Source organism: Dama dama, chromosome X, assembly GCF_033118175.1.
Source record: "Dama dama isolate Ldn47 chromosome X, ASM3311817v1, whole genome shotgun sequence".
NCBI lineage: Eukaryota > Metazoa > Chordata > Mammalia > Artiodactyla > Cervidae > Dama > Dama dama.
The window spans coordinates 138,511,972-138,539,794 of NC_083714.1; the positions used below are offsets into that span (position 1 = coordinate 138,511,972).

The 27,823-nt window shown below is 39.5% G+C and overlaps 2 protein-coding genes across 4 annotated transcripts in view; both read left to right on the forward strand.

Moving 5' to 3' along the window:
* The first annotated feature begins 6,729 nt into the window (after positions 1–6,729).
* Positions 6,730–20,997, forward strand: PIGA (phosphatidylinositol glycan anchor biosynthesis class A). Of its 2 annotated transcripts, none has more exons than XM_061136180.1 (6): positions 6,730–6,770; positions 8,694–9,473; positions 13,370–13,502; positions 14,204–14,336; positions 14,504–14,710; positions 17,957–20,997. In XM_061136180.1, exons 2-6 carry the CDS (start codon positions 8,756–8,758, stop codon positions 18,227–18,229), a joined length of 1,464 nt encoding a protein of 487 aa, XP_060992163.1. In that variant the 5' UTR covers positions 6,730–6,770; positions 8,694–8,755; the 3' UTR covers positions 18,230–20,997. The 2 variants fall into 2 exon arrangements, with proteins under 2 accessions (XP_060992163.1, XP_060992164.1); XM_061136181.1 differs by having other exon boundaries at positions 8,694–8,774.
* A 2,369-nt stretch (positions 20,998–23,366) lies between these two features.
* ASB11 (ankyrin repeat and SOCS box containing 11) overlaps positions 23,367–27,823 on the forward strand; it is a 29,757-nt gene continuing 25,300 nt past the window's right edge. For both annotated transcript variants that reach the window (XM_061136804.1, XM_061136805.1), the window contains exon 1: positions 23,367–23,547. In XM_061136804.1, coding sequence (XP_060992787.1) covers positions 23,367–23,547 — 181 coding nt within the window. The remainder of the gene's footprint in view (positions 23,548–27,823) is intronic.

Genomic DNA, 27,823 nt, shown 5'->3' on the forward strand with positions numbered 1-27,823 from the left:
TAGAGCACAATAAACAAGTATAGCAAAAAATCCTTTTATTTCTCCTGGAGCCAAATGATAGAATTGTTGGATCCTGGTTCAAATGCCTGCCCTTCCTCTCTCAGGGCTCCTAAGCAGTTCCTGGATTCTCCCATCCACGGCCTCATCATTTACTGGTGTTGGTCCAATCACACCTCTCCTGTCACTGTTCCTCTTGTCCACATTTTATGACCTTTATGTCAATGGGCCTTCTTTCTTCTAGGCATACCATTTGATTCTCAGGCTTCTGACAGGATTCACAGGTAACTTGGTTTCTTAACTATATTAGGATTCAATTTTTTGCTTTGGCCCTTCATCCAGGTTCTACAACGCTCTCCGCAGTAGTATTCCCTTAAATTCCCTTGAGAGCTGGGGCAGCAGATGGCCCAGGGACACTGCGCGATTAAAGGAGTCACTTTGCTCATCTTCACTGGAGAAAAAGAGAGGGAGAAGCTCAGGGAAGAAAAGATCTCAACTGAAGGACAGGCTCTGCCAATTAATTGCATTATGAGGCCAAGCAACCTCATGGCACCTCAGTTTCCTCTTGGGCTAAACAGGCAGATAATCTCATCTACCTGTATCTGAGAGTTGTTAATTCACTCCATAAATGAAAACAATTCGAAAAATACAATGACCTTGACCCATTAAAGGGATTATTTCCCAAAAGAGAAACATGACTGTGAGCAAAATTCTTGGCTTATACTGGATTCCTGGATCTACCCCAAATCAACTCAAACCACATTTTGGTTAGTGGCTCTGGCTTCCTAATTGCCATTTAAATGGAGATATTATAGGGAATTCTGGACCAAACTATGGGAGATCTGGCTTTCTACTTCCCAAACCCATCCCCCCTGCTTTCTCCCAAACTCTCCACAATAACCACCAAGAGACTTTCACTTGGATCTCTGAGACTGGGTCTGGGCTGGGGTGGAGCTGGTCCTTAGGGCGGAGGTGGGGGAACTGGCCTTTTGCCTTATTAGAGTGCACTGGTCATTGTACAAGAATATTTGTCATACTAATAGCTTTGGAATGTGAGCTGCAATTTTTCAACTTGTAAAATTGTGTTGCAAAATAAAAATATGTGAGAAAGCCCAGAGAGCTTAAAGCAAACATAGTAAATGCCAGCGATGCACGATGCCCCTGATCATCTGAGCCACAGGGCCAGAAAATACGTTAATAGGACAGCACAGATCATAAATCTGTGACTACAGCAGTGTGGTGGGAGGCCCTTTGGAGGTGGAAACAGATTAGACAGCATAATGTTCAGAGCTGGATGAGACTAAAATACTGCCTGAGATACTTGATAAAGGAGATGACACAAATAATCCATTTTAAAGGCATTTAAGGAAAGGGTTGGATGAAAATTGTGAGCTTAATGGATTTGGTTATTTGCTCAACAAGAGGTGGACTTTGTTTAATTTACTCCTAATGTTTCATGTTACTTTACATTACTTTACCAACAAAGGTCCATCTAGTCAAGGCTACGGTTTTTCCAGTAGTCATGTATGGACGTGAGAGTTGGACTATAAAGAAAACTGAGCGCCAAAGAATTGATGCTTTTGAACTGTGGTGTTGGAGAAGACTCTTGAGAGTCCCTTGGACTGCAAGGAGATGCAACCAGTCCATCCTAAAGGAAATCAGTCTTGAATATTCATTGGAAGGACTGATGCTGAAGCTGAACTTTGAAGATGAACCAATACTTTGGCCACCTGGTGTGAAGAACTGACTCATTGGAAAAGACCTTGATGCTGGGAAAGATTGAAGGCAGGAGGAAAATGGGATGACAGAGGATGAGATGGTTGGATGGCATCACCAATGCGATGGACAGAAGTTTGAGTAAACTCTGGGAGTTGGTGATGGACAGGGAAGTCTGGCGTGTTGCAGTCCATGGGGTCGCAAAGAGTCAGACACAACTGAGCGACTGAACTGAACTGAATGTTTCATGTGGGAACAATGTCTTGCATATAGTAGGTCCCTAATAATTATTTAGTTACTAGTGAAGTGTATGGATTCTGTGACCAGTGAATGGAAACTCATCTACCACTGGAATGGCCAATATGAATTCTAATTCTCCAGGGCTCTCTCCAGGGGGTTTTCATGATTCAGTATCTTACCTGAGCTTCTTCATAGCATAGCCATCAACTTTCAAGACAGCTTCCAACAGGACATGCCCCAATGTGTACGCACTTATTGAGCTTCTGCTATATCTCATTTACTGATGTCTCATTGGCCAAGCATAGAGTTGATGTGGGAGGAGATTAGACAAGGGTGCAAATATAGGAAAATGGTTCACTGAAGGCTACCATGCAACAGTCTCCCACAGGGTTGGTTCTTGTCTCTAGCCACACAGAGAGACCTGTTAGTCTCCACTGTTCTACAAGAGTTGAACTCTCCTCAGTGTCTTCCGGTTTCCCCATACAGAGTCCAGGACCTGTGTTGTCTCTGTTCTAATCACTGTTCTGCATTTTGATTCTGTTTCTGATACACAGAAATCTTGAGGATCTTCTTTTACCCATAGCTATAATGTGAATTCTCTCATTTATGTCTCTTAGTTTTCTTTCTGAAGCACAGTGAGAAGAGAGGAGTCTCAAAATATTAATTGAAAATGTTATCTTGGCTGTCAATCTGGCTCAGCATCAAGTCCTTTTCCCTTAGTAAGATCCTCTATCAGTCTGTTCCAGCCTTCCCTGGAAATACCTTTCTCCTATATGAACCCTTCTCCTTCTCTTGCCCTGTGGAGTTATACAACAGCATTCACTGGCCAGCCAGTGCCTGTCTCTGTACCTTGGTCACGTTCTACTTGGAATAATCTTGCTCCCAGCAGTTGCATGAGCACTTTTTACTTCCACTGGCAGCCAGAAATACTCTGAACTCCCAGTATTTTTCTTGTATTTCTTTTGTGGTATTTATCACCTCCCACCTTTTATCATAGATATTTACATATTCCTTAACTCTGTTTTGGTTTCTTAGGGATAAAGCGCGTGTCAATTTGTCCTTGCCTTGTGCCTTGTACATAGATAGTGGATTCTCAATACAGATGCGTTGCCTTCCCATTCCAAAATTGTCCAAGAGCTCATTTACATATGAATTTGCAAAGGGTTGAATTTCAAGGGAAGATGATATCTACTTTTATTTTATACCTTCTACATTTATAGGTCATTTTATACTACCACTGGTACTGATTGTTCTCACATTCTATTATGTGCAATCAGAAGCCACTGCATGAAAGTATTTCAGTCTAATTTATTGGTTTATACGAAAATTCTCTAAAGGCATACCCTGATGCCATACGTTTAGGCAGAACACTATAATTAGAATTATTCCCAGATTTACAGCTTCTTCATCCTGCTGCTACTTTTCTTGACTTTTAGAAAATAGCCTTTAAAAAAAAAAGAAAAGGAAATAGCCTTTAATGGTGACCTTTGCTTAAGGTTTAACTGACTAAAAATGGAGTCTCAACCCATGTGAGATGGTGAAGCGTGTACAGAATCATGATTTATTTGCCTTTTAATGTTAAGTGCCTAGATCAGAGATGAACATGATGTTCAATGTTTTCAGACTTTGTTGGAACTGTAAACTTTATTGGCGCAGCCTGCAGGTTTCTCAACCCCCTCCTCCACGGAGACTTGGCAACAGTATGGCCGTATTAATATCTATTTATAAAGGCCAGCCTATTCTACAGTATTTAAAATACAAAGAACCTTTCAAGAAAAGTGGATTGCTTTTTACCATTGATGAAAAGTATATAAAAGCTGAAAAAGATGAAAAGTTTTAAAAACACACTATGTTTAATATTCCTTATATTCCCCACAAAACCTTTGACAGAGTAGGCACTCGGTAAATGTTTGATGATAAAGATAGAAAATATTTATTCTCCTTTGAAAATAACTCAAGTTTTTTGAAGGAGTATTGATTGGCATCAGGATCTTAGAAGATTCACAGTAGAATTGCCATCACTTTGCCGACAAAGGTCCGTCTAGTCAAAGCTATGGTTTTTCCAGCAGTCATGTATGGATGTGAGAGTTGGACCATAAAGAAGGCTGAGTGCTGAAGAATTGATGCTTTTGAATTGTGGTGCTGGAGAAGACTCTTGAGAGTCCCTTGAACTGCAAGGAGATCAAACTAGTCAATCCTAAAGGAAATCAACCCTGAATATTCATTGGAAGGACTGATGCTGAAGCTCCAATCCTTTGACCACCTGATGTGAAGAGCCGACTCATTGGAAAAGATCCTGATGCTGGTAAAGACTGAAGGCAAAAGGAGAAGAGGGAGGCAGAGGATGAGATGGTTATATAGCATTACCGACTCAATGGGCATGAATTTGAGCAAACTCCAGGAGATAGAGGACAGGGAAGCCTAGTGTGCTTCAGTCCATGGGGTCACAAAGAGTCAGACACGACTTAGCAATTGAACAACGACATTGTAATAAGAACTATGGCAGTGGCAAGCCAGGAGATCAACAAATGAGGATTAACCTTCACTTATACGTTCCAGGATTTCTACCCAATAGTTATTGTCTTGATTATTGTTGCTTAGTGGCTAAGTCATGTCCGACTCTTTTGCGACCCCATGGACTGTAGCCCGCCAGGCTCCTGTGTTCATGGGATTTCCCAGGCAAGAACCCTGGAGTGGGTTGCCATTTCCTTCTCCAGGGGATCTCCCCAACCCAGGGATAGAACACATGTCTCCTGCAGTGGCAGACCGATTCTTTACCACTGAGCAACCAGGGAAGCCTATTGTCTCACTACCTATTGCAAACATGAAAAAGAAGACCAAAACAATGCTGTAATCCCCTGGTACTGTTGGTCTTATCTGGGAAACCAACTGCAAATTATTAAGCTTGCAGAAGTATCCTTGAGTCTTCCATAACTTTTATTCTCTGATGCTTCAATATAAACACAGAGCAGAATATCTATTCTCACTTGAGCCTTATTCATTAAAGTTAAATCATTAATACATTTCAAAGTTACACCCAAAGTGCTCTATGAATTATATCAGTTCCCTGTACTTTTTTAAGGTACACCCCTTGGAATTTTTTCAATACATTCATTCAGTCAGTTCAGTTGCTCAGTCGTGTCTGACTCTTTACAACCCCATGGACTGCAGCACACCAGGCCTCCCTGTCCATCATCAACTCCTGGAGTTTACTCACACTCATGTCCATCGAGTCGGTGATGCCATCCAACCATCTCATCCTCTGTCTTCCTCTTCTCCCTCATGCCTTCAGTCTTTCCCAGCATCAGGGTCTTTTCAAATGAGTCAATTCTTTAATAGATTCAATCGCGCATATATATGTGTCAGAAACTGTGCAGGCATTGAATAAATAAATTCATTAATGCAACTAAAACTTACTCGATTTCTAGTACCAGGAGCAGACCTTGCCTCTGCTTACTAACAAACAAATATAAATGCCAATTTTCAGAAAGAAATCCATGCGAGATCCCAAGAAGACACAAGTCTCCAAGAATCAGGCTGAGGAAGAAGGCCAGGTGGAGGGGTGGGGCAGGAGGACAGGCAAACAATTTGAATATCACCTGATAAATGCTATACCAGCATATAGCCAAAGTACTGTCAAAATACAAAAGAGGGAGGATTTAATTCCCTCTAGAGATTTGGGAAAGGAGGTGAAATCTTCAGGGATGAATAGCCTTTCTACAGGCTTAAAATGCGTGCTGGTAACGACGGTGGTGATGGTGCTCAGGAAGGCATTTCCTCGGGTGTGAACACCATGTACCAACGGTGAGGAGTGGATGGATGATCATCAGACTACTCCCACTGATTCATTAGCCTCTTGGCCAAGCACCACCATGGCCTGCTGAACCAGTCTGAGTGGGAGTTGCTATTTCAGGTCTCAGATTTTTTTTTTTCCTTCAGAGTGGAGGGTTGCCAAATAAAATACAAGATGCCCAGTTAACTTTTGAATTTCAGATAAACGATAAATAACTTTTTAGTAAAGTCCCTTATATTTAGGACATACTTACATAAACATTATTTATCTGAAATCCAAATTATTAAAAACTTTGACTTTTTGTGTATTTTACTCACTACATCAGGCAATCCTACCAGAGTGGTAAAAACCTGGCGGAGCTTCTGTAGCAGAGATGATAAACAAAAAACAAAACGCAACCATGACCCCAGTTTTCTGCAGCCTCCCACCCAGCCCAAAGTCTCTCCAACTGGAAGCCAGAGCGAACAGGCGTCCAGAAAAGAGACACCGTATCTAGGCAACCACGGCGCGAACTCAGCTGACCATCCGCTAGATTCGGGTTAGACGTGCGGTGCATCCTGGGAGTGAGTTTTCTAAGTTCGGATTCGCCTCCAAAGGCCACAGGACTACAACTCCCAGGAGCGCCAATGGGTCGCTGCGAGGCACGCTAGGGAGTGCTGGTTTTACCCGGTTGAAGAGTCCTGGTGGGTTGCTTGTGTAGCAAGAGACCAAGGCCGATTTTTAGAGAATCGTAACATTAAGAATTAACATAAAAGGTTAAACCGAGCATTACTGCTTTCAGTACAGAGAAAACAAGTCTTCCGGAACATCGTGGTGACACGTGTAGGCGCGTGCTGACGTTACATCGCACGCTGATGGGAGGGGAGTCGCTCCGGCGCGTGACTCCACTTCCTCTTTTTGATTGGCTGTCCTGTAGGTGCGGCGCTCGCGCGCGGACGCCCTTGATTGGTGCCTCGGAGCTGCTGGGTGGGACTCCGGCTGCAGCCGCGGGAGGTCCGGACACTGGCGGCCATGGGACTTGCCGGTAAGTACGCGTCTGACTTCCCGTCGCTGGTCCTCTCTTCATCTTCCAAATTGGGACTGGGCTGTCCTCAGGGGAGCATAGCCGGTGATGGAGGGGGAGAAGCCGACCCAGCTTGAGCCTCGGAATTCGGGGTCGAGGGGCTCGGGAGTCGAGTGGGGCTGAGGGTGCGCTGAGGCGGCCGCACTGTAGCCGGTTCCTTGTCGGCTGAGGCGGGCGGGACGAACGGCTCCGGGACCCTCGGCCTCGGTTTCCTGCTCACTTTCTGGCCATCTTCCTCCCTTGGGTCCTGGCGAGACCCCGCGCTGGGTCGCTGACTGAGGTGGAGTCATCTCTTCCTTGGCCCTGGCGCTCCCCAGCGACCTCAGAAAGTGAAGCCGGGACGGCGCCCGGGGGTTGGGTTGGAAACACGGTCCTTTTGACCCCAATCCTCCCCGCCCCCAGGGCCCCTCTAAGACTTCTCAGAAGTCTGCTAATAATGACTGTCCAGGGACTCATTGACTGTGGCTGTGGATTTTACGGCCATCTCGCATTTGCCACTTAAGTGACTGAGTGGGGACCTTGGACAGATCGCTCAACTTGTCATTTGGAAAATAAGAGAGTTGTTTCACTAGATCTCCAAGCTTCTCTTCAGCTTTAAAATCTTAAGATTTTGTGCTTGTACCGTTTGTTGTGCTTTTACACCATGAAGGTGTTAGATGTGATACCCTGATAGACAGGTTGCTTACAGAATATTGCAGGTTAATGACAGAACTTTAAATCATTTCATTTGGTTCTTTACTCACTGTTTTCGTTATCATTCATCTTTTAAAATCGAATGGAACTGGAAATTCAGGTTTAAGTGAGAAACCACAGTAAGAAAACGTTACTGAAGCTACTTAACAGTACAAACTTATCTCTTGATTTGGTAATATTGAATCTTAATTAGTAAATTCAGCTCAACAAACACTTATTGAGTATTTCTGAGACTGTTTAAAATAAAGATGACTTTGTTGGAGAGAATAGACTTTGCACAAGCTGTTGCTTTGCATTTTCCGAGTTTGTGGTGAATCAGAAACTCAGACATTTAGAATGGCTTCCCATTGTATAGTTGAGTTTCTGGAGGCATGGAATTCTCATTTGTAAAAGCTGAGGATGAGTTTCACTTGCTTTCTCTTTAGCGTTAAAAGTCTAAGAATCTGTAGTCATATTGAATATTTAGTGGGCATTTTGCACTGATGATCTCGGGACCCCTTAGCTGAACATTTCCTACTTCAGATGTAGAAAATGGCCCCAGATATAGCCCATCTCTAGTTTTTATCTTTAGATTCCAAACTGAAGAAAGGGTCATTCGTGGAGGGAGGATGTACATAACCGAAAGTTTTAAGAAATGAGAGGAATGGTTTGATTATCACTGTTTTTGAATAAGGAAGGGCAAAGTGAGGTCTGGCACGTGCTGCCAATTGATACTTTAAAAAGTTACTATCAAAAGACAGTTCTTACTCTGGATATATTTTAGTGTAAATCACAGAGTTAATACTAGCGAACTTGATGGGATTCATTGAGTCAATGGCTTAAGCTCTGAAGTGAGGTTAGCAAGCCTTTTCTGTAAAGAGTTGCATGTCTAATTGTCAGGATAAACTGCTTGGTTAGTATGGCAAAGTATTATTACTCTTTGGTAACAAAAATTATTTAAAATTATGTGTAGTGGTATTCTTAGCTCAAAATTAAGATATGAGGACCATTGCAGAGTCTAGTTTTGTTGTATGGCCCACAGTAAATGGTAAGCAAGGAAATGCTGTCAAATGCATGAATTCATTGTATGTTTTATTTCTAGGGAAAGAGCTAACAGATTTACATTGACATTAAAACAATATGTATGTCTGGATTTGGAGTGCAGAATGCATTTTGTCTCTGAGCTGAGATCCTGTCTACTCTCTCTTTCAGGTACTGGAGGACACCTGTCTTAACTGGGTTGCTCTGAGGACTAATGCCTAAACCATCTCAGCATGGCCTATAGAGGAAGAGGTGGGCGTGGCCAGCCTTCCTCAGCATCACTCTCCCGTGTCATCCCTGGAAGTCTTCACACATTTAGGACCTGTGCCCATAATATATGCATGGTGTCGGACTTTTTCTACCCAAACATGGGAGGCGTGGAAAGTCACATTTACCAGCTCTCTCAGTGCCTGATTGAACGAGGGCACAAGGTCATAATTGTCACCCACGCTTACGGAAATCGCAAAGGTGTCCGTTACCTCACTAATGGCCTCAAAGTCTATTACTTGCCTCTGAAAGTCATGTACAACCAATCTACAGCCACGACCCTCTTTCACAGTCTGCCATTGCTCAGGTACATATTTGTTCGGGAGAGAGTCACGATAATCCATTCACATAGTTCCTTTTCTGCCATGGCCCATGATGCCCTCTTCCACGCCAAGACAATGGGCCTCCAGACAGTCTTCACGGACCATTCCCTTTTCGGATTTGCTGATGTCAGCTCGGTGCTTACAAACAAGCTTCTAACTGTGTCTCTTTGTGACACAAACCACATAATTTGTGTCTCTTACACTAGTAAGGAAAACACTGTGCTAAGAGCAGCACTGAATCCTGAAATAGTGTCCGTCATTCCTAATGCTGTAGATCCTACTGACTTCACTCCAGACCCATTTAGAAGGCATGATAGTATAATAACTATTGTTGTTGTCAGCAGACTTGTTTACAGAAAAGGTAATGAAATGATAGCTACAATTGTACTGCACAGCCTTTTTTTCCTTGTAGAAAGCTGTTGAATATCTGTGTTAAAATGATTGTTGGGCTTCTTATTTTGTTTTACGGTTTTATAACTACTTCTGTGTTAAATATAGTAAAGAAGGGTCTAATATGTTTTATACATCCTAAAGGAGAAATTTCTAGAACAGTGGTAAATACTATTTCTACCCTCACCCCCCCACCTTTGATGTTTTAATAGTTGCTTAAAGGAAAAACAACCTGATGCTATTTAATATAGTTAAGGTCTGTTGAAAATTTCCCTACATATACAGTGAGAAGTACAGCCCACCACATAACCCTTTTTTTTTCATTGCAGATATTTTGAAAGCTAAGAAAATCACAAGGGTGAAAACTAATATCAGCTGTAACTGTGATTCAGGGGTGACCCTAATGAATGTTTTGATTTATAGCTTTCCTGTCATTTTTAATTCATTCACTCAGAGTCAGTGAGCTTGTTCTGCACATTGCCGTTCTGTAGCTTGCTTATTTCCTTTCAGTGTAGATAAGACAATAATGTATTGGCAGGTAAGTGATGAAGAAAGCGGGGTTAGATGGCCCAAAATCCTATCCTGGTTCTGTCCTGCTGTGTCATTGATGACAAACTACTTAACATCTCTGAGTCTCACTTTTTTCATTCTGTGTGATCTGAGCAACAGTGGTAATCTTTTGAGGTTCAGTGATGGGTCCTGTAAAGTACTCGGGAAGGGTCTGCTGTGCTCAGAGAGGATGGTTTCAATGCCTCTGCAGCATTTCACGGATACCACAGCCTCGCTGACTGAAAGTCTGAAGCAGTCCGGTTATTCAAAACATAAATGGTCTTCTGGATGGTATCGGAAAACCAATTGTCAGCCATCAAAATTGTCACTAAAAGTAGGGAATTGTGAAAAAGATAATATGTAACCACCCTTTTAAATATTTGAATTTACTCAAAATACTGTTACCATGCACTGAATTGCCAATAAGAAGATGTAGGCCTGTAGGCTTAAGAGTATTGGTTCATTGGTTTGAGCGGAATCATCTTTCTTACACAGCCATCTTCAAGAAGCATAATTTACAGTTGCCAGTCTGGGTCTCTTACGTGTGATGAGACCCTAAAGGCATGTGAAGTGATGTACCTCTGGATTTTTCATTTGTTTTTGATCTTACACAGTGGTTCAGGATACCCCCTGATCTGACAAGGACTTTTTCTATGTCTTGACTAAGTGTTTCAGACTGTTCAGCTTAGCTTCACAGAAACTCATTTTGTCCGTTTATGTGCTATTTAATTAGGTAAGCCAAATACAGTAACAAGTGCAGTTGGTATCAGATAGATTTGTGGAGAAATGCAGCTGATTCCTGGTAAGCATTCAGCTCAGCAGTGGGGTCTGAAGTGTCCCAGTGCACTGGGGAGTGCAGATGTGGGCCTTGGTTAGAATGGTTTAGGAATGGAGAGTCTTAGTCTGCGGTGAGCCGATAAACCGAGGCTGGTGAGAAAACCACTGAACTGCGTTTTGAGGGGTGCAGGCAGTGGCATGCTTTCATTCTTTACTTGAAGAAGATGTGAATGGAGCAGCATTCTGTGTTCTGAATCCCTCTTGGGATATTGGTGATGTGTTTATGCCTTTTTTTTTTTTTTAAGCAAATGATATACCATGGTGACATAACCAGCTAAGAAAGCGTATGATGCATACATGGTCAAGGATCAGAGCAGAATTAACTTACCTGTTCAAAGATTGAACCTGGTACCTTTACCTCACTAATCATGGTATTTTAACCAGCTGAGCTAACCAACAGCAGGTATAGCCTTTCCTGTTCTCAGTTCAATAATTTAAAAAAAATGTATCAAACCCTCTCCATTTGCCATTAACACTCTAAGACAGAACAGCCATATCTGTAGCCCCAAAGTGATTAGTTATATTAATGACCTGTTAATTATTAATAGATTAATTTCTTTAGGTGGTGTTCATTTGGACCAGATATCAAAGGCCACTGGAACGTACCTACTTCCCAGGATTCCTGGCCGGCCTCTTTCCTCTTCTTTTGAGCCTGTTTTGCTCTTAAGCAGGGTTTCGCAGTGCTTTCTGTGCGTGTGCAGGCATGCCCTGCTTCTTGCTCTAGTAATGATGACTTCCATTGATACTCTGCAGTTGATAAAGCCTGTGCATGGTACAGTACCTCACTTGACCCTCCCAACTGTAGTGTAAATGTTATCTGCATGTAACAAAGAAACTGAGTCTCAGAGAGGGTAAGTAACTCACCCAGGTTACACAGTAAGTAAGAGAGATAACCAGCCTGAGTTGAGCTCTTCTCAAGTTAAGGTCTCCTGTTCCCTCCATCCTCAGCCCAGCCATTAGCCTAGGTATAGATTCAGAAAGTTCCTTAAAATACTGTTAGACTGTGCTTTAGAAGAACTTTGAATCAGAAATTTTCTTGTCCATTTTGTGTGAATATGGCAATTGAAAGTCTTTTTGTGTGTTTCGTTGCGTTAGGCTCTTGGTAGAGGTACCAGAGCATTTTTTATCTGTGGGGAGCACTCAGTAAATGTTAGCTGTTGTTAGGGACTCCGATTATTACTCTATATGTTGTTCTAACCTTTGTATTAGAAGAAAGAGGGGAAGGAATTATAGGAGGCTGATTGATAGATGTCAGTAAAACATCTGGTTTATCTAGAAATCCAGTTGATGGGCTTGATAATACACTTGAAACAGAGATAGCTAAGATTTTAATGAGAAGGTTTCGTAATTCATAAATGCCACATGTGAGTTTGCTCATGGAGTCATATTTTAAAAATACTAGCAGAGTTTATTTAATCCTACTTTGAATTATTTAATTAAAATGAACCTTTATTATTTCTCCTACCATCTTTTTAATTATTAATCTGCCTATATTTGGGAAGATTGACTGAAGTGCAGTTCTTGTGTATGTGTCTATGTGCATTTTTTAAGCTTTAATTGGCTTATTTTACATTTACTTTTGAATGTGTATGGTTTGTCATTGTTAATGAACTAAATTCTCAAACATCACTACTGTCTCTTTGTATAGCCACTTTTCAGACTAGTAGAGCAAAATTTACTTTGCTGCTTTTTATTACCTGAGGTTGTACATACATATTATGAGAAAGTATTTCATTAAAAGGAAAGAAAGGACCAAGATACACCCTTTTGTTCTATAGACTGTAATGATCTGGCACGTGAGGTCCTGCCACCTTCATCCACTGTCATTTGGGGCAAGTGGACTATCACATGTTTAAATGGACTATTCTTATAAATTTTCCTAATACCATAGCGTTCGCTGCAAAATCCTGTGTACAAACTGCATTCTCAACAAAATGGAGGCAGCAGTTATGTTTTGCTGCTTAGCCCTTTCCTATAGTAGGAGGTAGAATCACAGTTCAGTAGAATTTGTGGTTGAGAGAGACCTTGGACTTTAGGTACAGTGGTCTGTTCATTTTCTATATCAGGAAACTTTCCCATTGTCAAAGACCTTGCTCGTACAAAGGCCAGAATAAGACCCAGATCTCCAATCAGCTCTCCTGTTCTGTAGAAAAATTTAACTGAAATGTTAGCTACCTCTAATGCCTTTTTTAGTCACAGGTGTTGTGTAATCACAGGTGAATAACTTGAATGCTATTGAAACAGAATAGTCCACGAACTGAGTGGGTAAACGGTAACAATGGGTGTCAGTATATACCTTGCAGAATTCTTGGGGGACCCCTGATAGTTTGTGAGCGATTCCACCATTCTAGGAAAGGGTTAAGGGAATTTGTTTCTCTGCTTATGTAAGCTAATACTTTTCAAAGTGAGTGGATTCTCAGTTCTGATAAAAATTTTAAGTTTAATTATTAACATCTCCAACATTCAACTTTATGTTTTCAGGGACTGATTTACTTAGTGGTATAATACCTGAACTCTGTCAGAAATATCCTGATTTAAAATTCATAATTGGAGGAGAGGGACCAAAGAGAATCATTTTGGAAGAAGTACGGGAAAGATACCAGCTCCATGACAGGTATTGATGGATTCCATATTGTCTTGGGTGAGAAAATATCTTACATAAATTTGGTTTTGGTTTCGTGCCTGCATTAAGTGGGCTGCTTCTGCTACGTGTACTTGATAAAACAAAGTAATGCAAAGCCTGTTTTAAAAAATTATATAAATGGAAACCCTAGATAAGGTATTCGTAAATTTTTTGTTAGCCCAGTATTATTTGATTTTAGGGGACGCTGGTTGGGGCACCCAAGAATGCGCAAAAAACAGCTACTTTGATTGGAAATGTTTGCAGATTCTCAAGCCATACTGAGTTGTGATTTAAATAACATGGCCCAAATCATGTAAACTGCTTTGCACATACAGATTCAAACATTTCTCTTCCTTGTTAACTTAGATAACATGTGAGCTATGTGCATGTGGAGCCTCAATTTAAGAGACATTTTCCTATGTAGAAATGATAATTTAACATTTACTCATCAAAGTGTATTAATATTTTCATGGAATGCAAACTAATTTTGGAGAGGATGAAATTTGATCTATGACAGAAGTTAGAAATATGTATAGCTGTATGAGTTTTAACCAAACAGTTTTATATGACTTTTAGGTCAGAGTTGGGTGACACCAGTCTTTTGAGATGGAAAACGTTAGAAGCTTATGAATGGTATTTCTTTTATACCATGATTGTTACTCCCTTCTTTCTTCTCTTGTTTCAAAAATCAGAGTGCGTCTGTTGGGAGCCTTAGAACACAAGGATGTTAGAAATGTCTTAGTTCAAGGACATATTTTTCTTAATACTTCTCTTACGGAAGCATTCTGCATGGCGATTGTGGAAGCAGCCAGTTGTGGTTTACAGGTAAAAAGCTCGGAGGGCTTATTACATTGTTGGGGTTTCTGCATGTGTATTTTGAAAAATAATCAGATGCAGTCTGTTACATTTTTTTTAAGTTGGTTTTGCTTGTTTACCTGAGATGAATTCTGGTGGATCACATTTTTTTGTTTTGTTTTGTTTTTCTTTTTAAGGTTGTAAGTACCAGGGTTGGTGGAATTCCTGAAGTACTTCCAGAAAATCTTATCATTTTATGTGAGCCTTCTGTAAAATCTTTGTGTGAGGGATTGGAAAAAGCTATTTTCCAACTGAAGTCAGGAGCATTGCCACCTCCAGAAAATATCCATAACATTGTAAAGACTTTCTACACCTGGAGGAACGTTGCAGAGAGAACTGAAAAAGTACGTCACGTGCTAGAGAAGGGTATTTGAAGATTGTGTCTGGAATTCTTACCTGATGTTTCACATACACATTTACTCCTTTTATATAGGTTTACCATTTCTGCTCTATTGCTTAAATTTATGAAGTCTCTTTCCAAATGAGACTTCTTTTTGTATATACTAGGCTAAGTTTCTAGTCAGATCATTGCCTTTGACATCTGAAAAATAGTAATGCAGTATCTAGACCTTTCATTAAACTGGCCATATAAGAGTTACAGATTTTTTAGAAGTTACAACAATTAGAGGCAAAACTAATATTAAAATCTACTTTTAGACATTTTCTTGAGGCTGTTTATAATTCTAAAGCATATAGGTCTACTAGAAAATACCTGGTTTTGCTTAGCCCAGTTGTGGCAACTTCGTAACTTACAAATATTTAATTCAGGCTACTTCCTAAAACTTGTGTGGCTCTTGCTAGCTGCTGTGATTTTTTTTTTTTTTTTTTTTTACTGAAAGGAGATTTTTGCATCTTTGGGCTGATGGGGAACATAGTAAGTTAGAATTCCAAATGCACATGACAGATGTAAGTAGGATCACAAATAGAAAGCAGCAGTAGAGAATTTCCAAAAGGACAGGTGCAGGAAGTAGGTTAATGTCCTTAGGTGGGAGAGTACAGTTGTGGGAAATGTGTCTTTATTTTGAGGTCAGTACTTCAGTTATTCTACTCAATTTCATCCTTGTTTAACTGCCTCTCATTACTTCGTCTGCCTCCTGCCTCTTATTACAGTATAACAAGCTGAATGGAAATGCTGTGCTTCTTAGTAGTTGGAAACTTAGTATACAGAAAGACAGTTGGTTGGGAGCCTGGAGAAGATAGTGCTGGGTACTCTTACTGGATTCAATGGAACAACTAGTTTCTAGCCCAAAGTTGAGAGCTAGATAGAGCTGAGTAAGCAGAAAGAAAGGCTTTCTTGTGGGTTTTTATGTATGTGTGTGTGTGTGTGTATATATATATATATATATATATATATATATATATATATATATATAAAATTGCTTTACAATGTTGTGTTAGTTTCTGCTATACAATAAAGTGATTCAGCTATATGCATACATATATCCGCTCCCTCCCACCCAGCCCCTCTAGGTCATTACAGAGTCTTAACTGGCTTAAATTGTAAATTCCCATACATAAGGTGAGCCCGTATTTGAATGGAAGGGCAACAAAACTCTCCAAAAATTGTCATACGAATTTTCCATTGAAACATGAGATAATTTGTATTAACAAACAGTTTTTACTGAAATAACCCTGAGATATTTTCTAGACGTTAACTCCACCAGTGACTCCACCAGTTTGAAATAACTACATTTCCTTGTTTTCCTGTGGAAGTTGGGGCACAGCACTGAGTACTTGCCGGGAGTGCGTGGCAGAATTGTCTCAGGAGTGTTTTCAGGCTCAGTTCATTCTATTTTCCTGTGCCCTTGCCACTGCTGGATTCTCACAAGACCCTTTGCTGGGGGTTAGGGGTGGAATTCGGGAGTGGCGGGCAGGGATATTTGGTTAGGCAGATTTTCTTAGTGAGGCCCATCCTGACTGAGAACCATCTCTAATTGTACCTTACCTTTTTGATCAACTTGTAAACCTCAGAAGTTTGCCCTACTATACATAACAAGTTCAGGGGCAAAGAACTATGGTGACAGTTTTTCAGCCTATGTTAAAGGAGTGAATTAGGGTTTTATTTAAACCACAAATTTTCCTTCAGTTACGCTTAAAGTAATAGTAGAACATCTGTATTGTTTTCAGTTTTACACTTTGACGGTTTATAGTATACATGCAAAGAAGAAAGTGAATCCTTATCGCTAATGGATTGTCAAGCCTGTCATTCTCTCCATAGTAGCAAAGTATTATTTTGTCACTTGAGATCATAAGTTAACTGACCTAGAAATAAAGGTGGACATACGGGTGAGTTTCTAGTTGCTCTTTTAATTCTACCTGTTTCACACAGGATGTTTGATCCCTTTCAACTCCTTAGTTTCACTGCTATTTAGAAAAATTAATCAAGAAATTAAATTGGCATTTGTGCTGGAAACATACTTTTTCAGTTATAATTCACCACTCAATGTAATGCTTGACATTTGTTGTTCAGTCGCTAAGTCGTGTCTGCCACTTTGTGACCCTGTGGATTGCAGCATGCCAGGCTTCCCTGTCCTTCACTGTCTCCTGAGGTTGGCTTAAGTTCCTGTCCATTGAGTCAGTGATGCTATCTAACCATCTCCATTTCCTGGAGGAGGAAATGGCAAACCACTCCAGTGTTCTTACCACGAGAACCCTGTGAACAGTATGAAAATGCTGGACATCATTCTAACTAAAATGTATTCCAAATGTCCTCAGGGTAGAGGAACTAGACAAAAACAGCCCGTACCTTTCAGAGACCATTGATCTTTAGAACTTGCTCTGCACATCAGAACTTTCCTGAGGTCAAAACGAGATAGTTTACAGATCTGATAACACGAGAATGAGCACGAGTAATGCCTCAGTGCAGTTAAAAAACACGAAGGCCGGCTCATTTTATGTGTTTGAAGTAACTTCAGAGAGCTTTTTTTTTTTTTTTTTAAATATTTCAGAGTTTAGTGCTTAGCAGTTCTTTAAGAAAGCAAGCCATCTACTTACCAATTCTCAGCAGTGAACTTTATTTGCCAGTGTTTGGCCTGTCCCCTCTACCCAAATTTCCCCCAGCCCTTTCCCCTCCTTTCATTTGGCACCAATGAAATGTCTCTGTTTCCTCCTTGCCTGTGCACAGCCCCTAAACCTCTCGTGGCTGTGAAGAGAAGAGCCTTTCTGAATCCATAGATTGTAACTCCCTGGTGGTAGTTGAATCAAGGAGTCCTAAAGGGCCAGTCCTGCTTCTGGACGTCACTGCTGAATTAAATACAGTCTCGACAGAGGTGGCCCCAAAAGCCATTCCAGCTTCTCAGGACTTTGGAATTCTCCTAGTTGGTTAAATATTGATAGGGATCCCCTAGGGCACAGGAGCCATGGTAAATTCATATGGGTAAATATACCCCAGTGATTTGTCCAGAGGAGACACTCCATAAGTGAATCAAATGGCAGTACTTAGTGTAAGCAGTTTCATTCATCACATCTTTACTGTAACAACAGTGAAATGTAAGTGCCTCCTGTTTACATCTCTAAAGCACTCCTGACCTGTGCAGGTCGTTGTTTGGTTGCAGCCTGCGATGTGCTCATTTTTGGTTCTCTCCCACCAGGTGTACGACCGAGTGGCAGGAGAAGCTGTGTTACCCATGGACAAACGGCTGGACAGACTCATCTCTCACTGTGGCCCTGTGACAGGCTGCATTTTTGCTCTGTTGGCTGTATTCAACTTTCTCTTCCTCATTTTCCTGAGATGGGTGACTCCAGATTCTTTCATTGATGTTGCAATAGATGCCACAGGGCCAAAGGGTGCCTGGACTCATCGATATCCTTATCGATATAGTAAAAAGGGGGCTGAGAATACTGAACTGTCTAAAACAAGATAGAAGAAAGCCTGAATTGTGAGATTTTCAATACTTGTAATAGTTCTATTGAGACTATTGAAAATAACCTTGCTTTTTTTCTTTTTCATTTTAAACTTAATTTAGTAAGTTATGCTACCTCTATATCATTCAATGTTTTATTTTGAGGAAAGATAAACACTTATGCAATTCCTGAGTGTTGAAACTCCTTGCACTTATTTAAAATTTAGGAGAGAGCATTGAAGCCACTCAGGTATGCAATTTTTCAGACTACTGAAATCCCTCTAGCAGAGATGTTTTAATGTTATATTTTGGGAGCTTTGGGTGCCGAAGGGCCAAACGTTTCCTGGGCATTTTTTGGCCAGTTTTAAATGTTCTACCATTAGACGTTCACCAGATGTTTACAGGTTTTCTTTAGGGAGGTACAACAACTCTATGAACTATTTTTTAAGTCATGTTCATACTACGTTTATTAGACGTCGAAGTCATGTTCGTAACTTATTGGGTACACTCAGTAAGTGTTCCATATAATCAGGTTTCTTGAGTAAAATGGGCTGTCAGCAACCAGCCTGTTTGAAGCACCTGTCACATGTTGAACTAGATGCTTCCTGCGTTAGGAACCAGGGGATGCATTCATTCCTTGTTGATCACTCAAATAAATGGCTCACTTCGTCATAGTCATATTTGACATGAAGTGGTAAGATATCCACCACGCCAAAAATGCTGATGGTTTTTAATGCCAGGAAAAAAATTGCCTGCATACTCCGAGTTCTTCTCTGATCCTGTTGGATGCATTCTCCTAGGTCAAGCCTTCGTCTTCAGTTGTATGTATGAAAATGCTTCTTCCTTTTAAATACTAGGGACCGATCCCACTGTTGATGATAGTGCAGAGAAACCCTCCACATCTCTCAGTGCATAATTTAGTCCTCTGTCAATGCCTTCGTGTTTTCCGAGCAGAATGTACGAGGTGTGCCATCTCAAAATCAGCTGCTACCCTGGATCTTTGATAGAAGTCACCTCCCTTCACTTGTGGCCTAGCTGATGCCTGATAAGTATTGTCAGTGTGCAGAAGTCTTGACCCAGAATATTTTGTTTATAGCCAGTTGAGTCTGAAAATTTTAGGAACAGTCTCTTTGTGGATGGATGTTTTTAACTATAATTGTTGTTGCCCAGAGCCATGGGTTTTTAAACCCCAAATTATCCACATGGTGTGTCTTATTAATTCTTTGAACTCCTTATTAGAATAAATTTTTGTGATAAAGGACTGTAAAATCACAAGAGTGAGGCACTGTGGACGTGCTAGTTAGACGCTGGCAGTATTGTGATTCTTTACAGGATTTTTTTTAATGACAACATTCACAGAACTTTTAAAAAAGTATCTTAACATGTCTGTTAATTGGTTGCCACTGATACACAAGAAATATATTTGTGTTTTAAAACACAAAATGCAAGAGTACAGTTTTTAATATCTAGAAGTTAGGGGTTCTTTTGTTAACGAAAAACAGACTGACCCAAACCATTCGATCTCACTGGGATTTTTAGGCATAGAAACTGAATTATATAAATAGGAAATAAACAGTGCCAGTATTCATGATAAAGCGGGGAACTATATAACATTTGTTTTTATCCGTTCATTAATTTTTAAAGGCATACTCCTGTTTTTTCTTGTGTTTTATTCTTTCCCTAGCTTTTTTTTTCTTCAAAATTATCATTTAACGATTAAACTGCCATTTATTTCACATGGAAATAGGATTTAATGTTATTGCATGAAAAATATGTAAGTTGCATATTTTCCTTATTTTTTTCTTTAATAAGTGGAAGTAAACTTGCTTGTTCTAGTACATCTGAATTTTCAGGCTTCCTGAATACCTTAATTGTAACTGTCAGTGTTGCACTGGTCAATATGTGGGAACATATTGTTCTACCCTGCTACTTACATTTATTTGAAAGTGAACTTGCAGTGATAAGGAATATATGAAAAATATATTGTGTTTCTTTTGATGTTGCAAAAAGTAGCACATGTAAAGCTGATTTATAAAAACACGCTACCTGTCCAAAAATAAAGACCAAAATGACATTTTGACATTTTTCTGAATTTGCCTTGTTTGAGAAAAAGAATACTATTAACTAACTGAGCAATACTCCCCCCACCTACCTACCTCACATGCTTTTTTTTATTTTAGTGCAATCTGATGTTTTGCTTGGTCTGTTAGTGAAACAGGAAATATGGAAATATCTTTTAGTTGATTAATTACTCTGTCATCTTTTCTTTCTAGAATATTCTTTGTTTTAATCATGGAATAGCAAGTTCAATTGTGCCTTTGTTTCCTGATCCAAACAAGCCTGTATTTTTCACTTCACTAGAATTACTATGTAAGACAAATGAATACTCCTGTAAACTATTGTATATGTGAATTACATAATTATACTCTATATCTTGCAAGCTATTTTAAGAAAAATTGGAATTTTGACTTCATTTACCGAAACCCAGTGTACCAACAGTCCCTGCTTCACCTGCAGCCTACTCACAGGTCTGACCTTCCTACGTACTTGACCTGGCCCCAGCTAGTGATTATTTTAATCTTTACATCAAACATCTCTACCTGATAGCTCGTCAAAGGAGCTGTGAGGGGTGTGTCCCTGTGCTATTTCCCTGGTAACTGATGAGCCACCTGACTTCAGTTCCCCTATAGCTGCTAATCTGCCCCTTCCCTCAGTAGCGAAACCTCCTATCTCCATGTCCTGCCATCCTGCTACCTGTTACTTACAGCACGCATTGGGGTGTCACTCCAGAACCTTGCTTCAGATGTGTAAGATCCCCCATCTATTAAACCATTGATGTCTCTATCACTGACTCTGGGCTCTTCGATCTTGAGGTGGGGCAAGTACAGGGCTTGGCAGGCCTATGGGGTACAGCCCAATGCCCAGTTTCTCCCACCTCCTTTGTTGGAAGCAGTGGAAAGCAGTTGCCTACATTGATAAGTTCTCTTTTTGTTTGTTTCTAATATTTATTTACATAGTTATTTGACTGCTCCAGGTCTTAGTTGTGGCATGTGGGATCTATTTTGCTGACCAAGGATCAGACCCGGGCCCCTTGTACTGGGAACTCGGAATCTTAGCCACTGGACCAGCAAGAAAGTCTCCAGTGATATGTTCTGATTGATATTACACCAAAACTTACTTTTAGCTCAGTCACAGAATAATAGGTCTGTGTTTAGTTTCGCAAAGGTTTTTTACAGGCCTTTTTATCCTTCTCTGCATTCCCCAAAGATGCTAAATTGTATTATCCTGTGCTGGATTTTTAAAATATGAAATTCTGAAAATCAAAGCTCTCTACAGTAGATTTTGATTTGTATTCAACAATCCTTTGGGGAGTTGATTTTCTGTTATCCTTTACACTTGGCTATGGCTCAGTTATTCTCAGCAGGATGTGGCGGTGGTGATTTTGCCCCCTAGGGGACATCTGGCAATGCCTGGAGATATTTCTGGTTGTTCCAACTGGATAAGAGTGGGGCATTGGCATCGCACACCAAAGAATTATCTGGTCCAAAATGTCAGTAGTGCCGAGGCTTAGAAACCCTGATGCTCTAGATGGTTTTGCCTTCTTTACAAGATACTGTGAGTTAACTCATCTTTTCAGTAGCCTTCTACGCCCATCTCAAATGTAGTGCTCAAATTTAGTAAAGATAATCTCTTAAATAGTACGAAAGTCAGGCTTCTCATGGCCAGCTTTTCTGGTATGTAAAATGAAAAGTACAGTCATGTTTTAGATGAAATTAAGTTCAAAACAAGATTGAATAATATTAGGTATTACTAGATACATCACTGAGCCAACATGGGTAAATGATCACCTTCTTCCAGAACAGTTGGAGAAAGAAACATGAAAAGAACTAAAATACTTGTGTTTATGTATTTTAATAGCTTGGTTAGGTAATCTGAGCTTGGTAAAGAAAACCTTGTATGCTAGTATCTGTCCTTGCGAATGGAAACCACACAGGTTCACACAAGTTTGTGCTGGCGTGGAGATACTACACTGAAATGGGTATGTTATGTATTATGCCTTGGGGTTGATTCTCATGTTTTACTCTTTCACAGAGTATAGGGAGATAGTTCTTACATAGGGAGTCATTCTAATTTGTTTGAGTGCTAGGAGAAACTCCCATAATTTTGCATCAAGCATTTATTAAATAAGGTTGATTGAGTTGTCTCCTATAAATTATTTGGGTTTGTCTTTTCCAATAGGTTGTAGAAATTTAGAAAATGTAATGTAGCCAAGAATGAAAGAGACTTCGAGTTTCTGCATCTATTTTTCCAACTTGTATTGGCTAGCCGATGCATGTTGAAGAGTTAGGATTACAGGAGAAGATTATCCAGCTAGGGAAGATACTGATTGATAGACTCTTTGGATACCTCACCCGGAGTCTAGGGCATCCTCATCCTTTTCATTATAAGTCCTCCATGATTGACTGTAGCCCACATTTTCGAGAAGGAAGCACCACCTTTCCTGACAATAGGAAGTAAAGATCAGAAATGTTACTAGGGGACTTTGTCATGGATGAACCTATTATAGCAAGTGGTCTAATGCTTCCAGTCTGGAGAGGCATCCAAGCTGGGCCTTTTATTAAATACTGCCTTAGAGTAAATAGCCTTTCATAACTGGTCATATTTTAGATTTGGGCTTTATAGCCTCAGAATGAAGAGAATATTGAAGTGTTCCAGGAGCTGGTACTTCACACCAAAAGCACAGAATGTAATATTAGTACTTCTTTTTTATGAACTTCAAATAACTTGTTTCATCTCCACGGGATCTGAGAAGCTTGTCCTATCTTTCCAATCCTGCCTTTCAATAGAACGTAGTAAAAACTGGAATTGAGGGGTAAAAACATTTTGGACTTGAATCCTGTTTGTTAAACAACACAGGAATGTAGGTCTAGAACTATTGGTGTTTCTGGTTCAAAGGAAATTTCTTTCGTTCATTTAACATTGCCATGAATGTCAGTGTATGCAGTCGCCAAATCACAGTTAGCTCAGAATCTACAAACTCAGTTCTCCGTAACAGGAGCACAGAGAGCTAGAAGGTTTAAAATAGATGTCATATGATACCAATTATAACTCAGTGAAATTTTGCAGTCCCAAGAACCTATACAGAGTGTAAGCCAAAATGGAGGACGGTTCTGTTTCCTATGGCTTTAAAAACATTTTTATTACAATGTTTGCTACTTTTTTTTTCTTCAAGCTTTTAATTAAAGTGTTCTTGGCGCTCCTAACCCATTTCTATATCGTCAAAGGAAATAGAAAAGAAGCAGCTAGGATAGCAGAAGAGATCTTTGGTGAAATTTCAGGTAAAAATACATGAATTTGTTCCCAGTACTTTAAAAGAAACCTCCTAGATAATTCATATGAATAGTATTTCTAGAAGACAAATTTTACTTATACTTTGGCTTTGAGTATTTTATTTATACTTTGGGTTATTTTAAAAAATTATTATTTAAAGTAGCAAAGGGTGTTGACTGCACCCATTTGTGAAAGATTTTCAGCTTTTCTGCAAATTAGTAGTTTCATTAGCAGTTACTATTTAAGAAATAAATAGAATAGTGGCTTTCTAAGAGTATTTTGAGAAACCTCATTTCTACTAACAACAAAATTACTTTATAGGATTATTTTCTTAAATATTTTAATCAAATATTAACAATACATTCTAACAAAACTTTCCCCAGGAAATGGACTGACCAGTAAATTTATTTTTTTATTTTTTTATTTTTTTTTTTCTGACCAGTAAATTTGATTTAAAGTAGCCATAGGTATGCTGTGTGTGTGTGACACATACACATATATATATGTGCTGTCATTTGCGATTTGAATTGCTTAGCCACTTGTCACTGTCAGGGGAAACCCCTTCACTGAATCCATTTATACCCAACATGGTGCAAAGCACAGCAAAGATTATTACAATATGAAATGCCAACCTTTGGGCCAAACAATTTAAAGTCTCATGCTTTGCAGAATTTAGTCTCTACTTCTTTTAAGAAATGATGCACCTTAATTGTAGGGAGATGCTGCAAAAGTAAATGAATCAGATATTGTTACTGCTGGGACTGCCACTTGATAAGAGGAGGATTTATTCATAAACAGAGTTCCTTATTTCCCTATGTATTTTTAGTGTTTGTAGGGGTTCCAGGGTTACCTCATTCTTTATCTAGTATCCATTTCATCTTGCATCCTGGATTCTCTTTTCAAAATAGACTTACGTTGTGTGATTCCAATACAGTAGACAACTTTAAGGACGCTAGGGAAAGCAGCCCTATCCAAAGAGATAAGACCTCCAAAAGCAAAGCCTCAGAATGCTTCAATTAACAGGGGAAAATGAGAAGAATCTCGAAGTTTCGGAAAGTGGCAGAAGCCCTGGAGTGTGGAAAGAGATTTCTTTTGGGGATTATATTTGTCATACATTTCAGGGAGGTATGTTGGTTTGACTTGGTTTAAAAAAAAAAAAAACCTAAAAGTAACTTTAATTTCAAGTTAAGCATAATCTGAAAAGCTATTTTCTAATTTAATTTGTAAATTGAGTCAGGGGCTGTCAAAGTTTTCATCACACAGTTTTGATGTTCTCATAGATACATCCTCACAGTTTAAATTAGGTAAAGTCAGATAGTCAATATCAGCAAGAGCATGTTGAAAACATTTTCTCTTGGTGCTCGTGTGCATTATTTCTGCCTTTGTGGTCCTCAGTGAAGTATTCTCTTAAGAAAGGTTTATAATAATAAAAACCTGGGGCCATAATACAATTTTCATAAATAGAACTCACTTATTCTTTAGCTCAAATATCTTTACTTGTTGAAGCTCCTAGGATAATATTCATTTAATTTGCAAATGGCATGGTGTTACAAAAGTCAGAAACATGCTTTTTGATGATCACTAACAAGAAGAAATGGATTGAATAGTGCCTGTTAATTTTGCAGTTTGATTTTCTTGCTCTCTCTCTCTCTCTCTCTCTATATATATATATATATATTTTCTTGCTATATATATATATATCACACACATATATATGTGTGTGAGGATGGTGCATTTGCTTCTACACATTGCACACATATATAATAGTATATCCAGATTTGGTAAACAAGGCCTTTTATAATGATGTAGGTGGTAATATGCGAGAAACAGTGGTTTTTACATGATTCCAACAGTTTTTTTTTCTTTTGACACTGTTAATAGTCAGATACTATATATATTTAAAACTAGACATTTTAAAAACCAAGAACAAAATTTTGTCTGAGTGGTCAATTCAGACCAGAAATTGACTTTGCTGCTTGTTGGTCAGACAAATGTTTGTTGGGAAAATATGTGACATTTAATCAGTAAGTCAGCTAACTGATTTACTGAAATCTCAGCCCAAGGTTACCTTTCTTGACTCCAATAGCATATTCTGTTTCTGTAAATTATCGTCAGGGTCATCAAAAACAAGGAGAGGCAGTAAAGACGTCAGCCAGGACAGAGTTGAGCCTGCCATAGATCCTAGCACTTTCAGATGCTGTACCTAGCATCACATCCCTCATTTAGTATCATTTTTTTAGCTGTAAAATTTTTTGTAAAGTTTTTTTTAAAATATTCTGGAGTATATCATTTGATACTTTCTTTGTGGTTTAAACTATTCCATTTGTAAATAAGTCATCAGAATTGAGTTCAGCTATGGGGTTGGGTGGGTTTTTAGTTTTTTCAGGCTTCTTTGTGTAATTTGTCAATAATAGATACATATTTTGCAGTTCGAAACATTGTTATTGACCTTTGATATTCTCATCTCCAGCACCGGATTCCTCACCGGCCCTCCCTTCAGCCCACAGATGTTTCTCTAGACACATTCTCTCTCCTGAGGGACGTGTACGATTTTTCAACCTTTGCTAATTTGGCCAGAACTGAAGCTCTATATTTAGTACAGTAACTTGGTCATCAAACTTGATAAAAATAAAGTGTAGATTCAGGTTGATAATTTGTTATTCACAACCCTTGGGCCAGACACGTTTCAGGATTCAATCGTGCAGGGGATACTGAAAGGATTACGCAGTGTTTATGCTGGGTATTACCACAGCATTCCCAGCAGAGTCTGGAGCTGCCTCCTGCAGTCAAAGGTTTCAATATTTCTATAGTGAAAGTATCAATATTCACACTAAGCAAAAATACAAATTAAATAATAGGTTGTTAAACCTGAGTCATGACCATGTTTTGCTGCCAAAGGATCTTGGATACAACTGGGGAAAGACTTGGTTTTCAGAATTTGGGGAATTTTACAATTGCAGATAAGAGATAGTGGAATTACACCCTTGGAAAAAAGAATGAATTCTCTTCTAAGTGTTTTGCCTAAAATCAGTTGTCCTTCTTGTTTTTCTAAATTCAAAGGACTGACTGACCTTGATTTGATGGCCACACCTCTGCCTGACTTATCACCCTGACTCCATTTTCCTGTCCTTCCCACATCACCGTTTTTTTTCCTGCCTCCAGCTCATCTTGTTCAGTGTTGGTGCTTGTCTCTGCAAGCCTCGGCCCACCCATCCTCTGAGTGGTTATGTATCACAGTGCCTGTTGGCTGTCCCACGTTGGGACTAACAGTCCTCGGCAGGGCTCTGCCACCCGACCTGTCATCTGCTCAACTCTCTTGACTCCTAATGGGTTCAAAGGAAGCTTCTTTCTGACTCACTACAGAATGATGTTCATTGACAGTAGTTCACCTCTTGACCAGAGCTGAGTGTTCCAGAGAGAGTGCATTTTAACCCAGTTGTATTATAATATTTTCATTAACTGGGGGCATTTCTTATGTCTTTTCCAGTTACCTTTGTTTTCCTTAAAATATTACTTAAATCTATTAAGTTCTTATCTGTATTTTGATTCACATCCAAAATTCTTTTGAAATTTTCTTTTTTTGATCAATGCTGTTGGAGAAGATATTCCTTCATATGATTTTGGAATTTGAGAGAATAAATGTTGCTCCATGGGCACTAGAGATGATAACCAGTCAGGCAATTTTTTTTAAAATAAATAAACCAGTCATCTCAAATACTTGTTGAAATTAGGAAGGGTAAAATTGCAAAAAATTAATAATTGATTTTTATCTTGAATACCTGCAACTTGGACAACCGTATTCCATCTGAACCCATTTTGTTCTTGAAATCTATGGTTTTGGATGTTGTCATGAAATTGTTATTCCAAGAGCCTGAGAACCAGAGATATAAATCACATTCTGAGAAAAAGTCAAAGGGGGGAATGAAAAAGTGCTTGAACATTTTCCATACACCTCATCAGGAACAAGTAAACATATTGGTAAAGTAAACTTATCTTCAAAATGTGCCCGCGGCCCTGTGACACAGGAAGCCTGCCAAATAACTAAAAATAGACTGCCTCAGAAGCGAAGGGCTGATTCCTACTTCAGCATTCATTTATTTGGAGAGCTTAGATGCATATTTCCTGAAAGGAATGGAAAAACTCTCTAGCTGCCAAATAACTTCTATCCTCAATTTCTCACAATTAGCTCCAATTTGCGAAACAAGAATGATAAGAGCAAGAGACTGTGTGTTGGGAATCAGAATAGAAAAACAAGAGCCCACCATAGCAGAGTTTCTGGAAAAG

Bases quoted from the DNA above. Each gene is read 5' to 3' on its own strand.
- PIGA (XM_061136180.1), top strand. From the start codon at position 8,756: ATGGCCTATAGAGGAAGAGGTGGGCGTGGCCAGCCTTCCTCAGCATCA. The intron at 14,337-14,503 runs GTAAAAAGCTCG...TTTCTTTTTAAG, and splicing joins CAGCCAGTTGTGGTTTACAG to GTTGTAAGTACCAGGGTTGG. The intron at 14,711-17,956 runs GTACGTCACGTG...CTCTCCCACCAG, and splicing joins TTGCAGAGAGAACTGAAAAA to GTGTACGACCGAGTGGCAGG.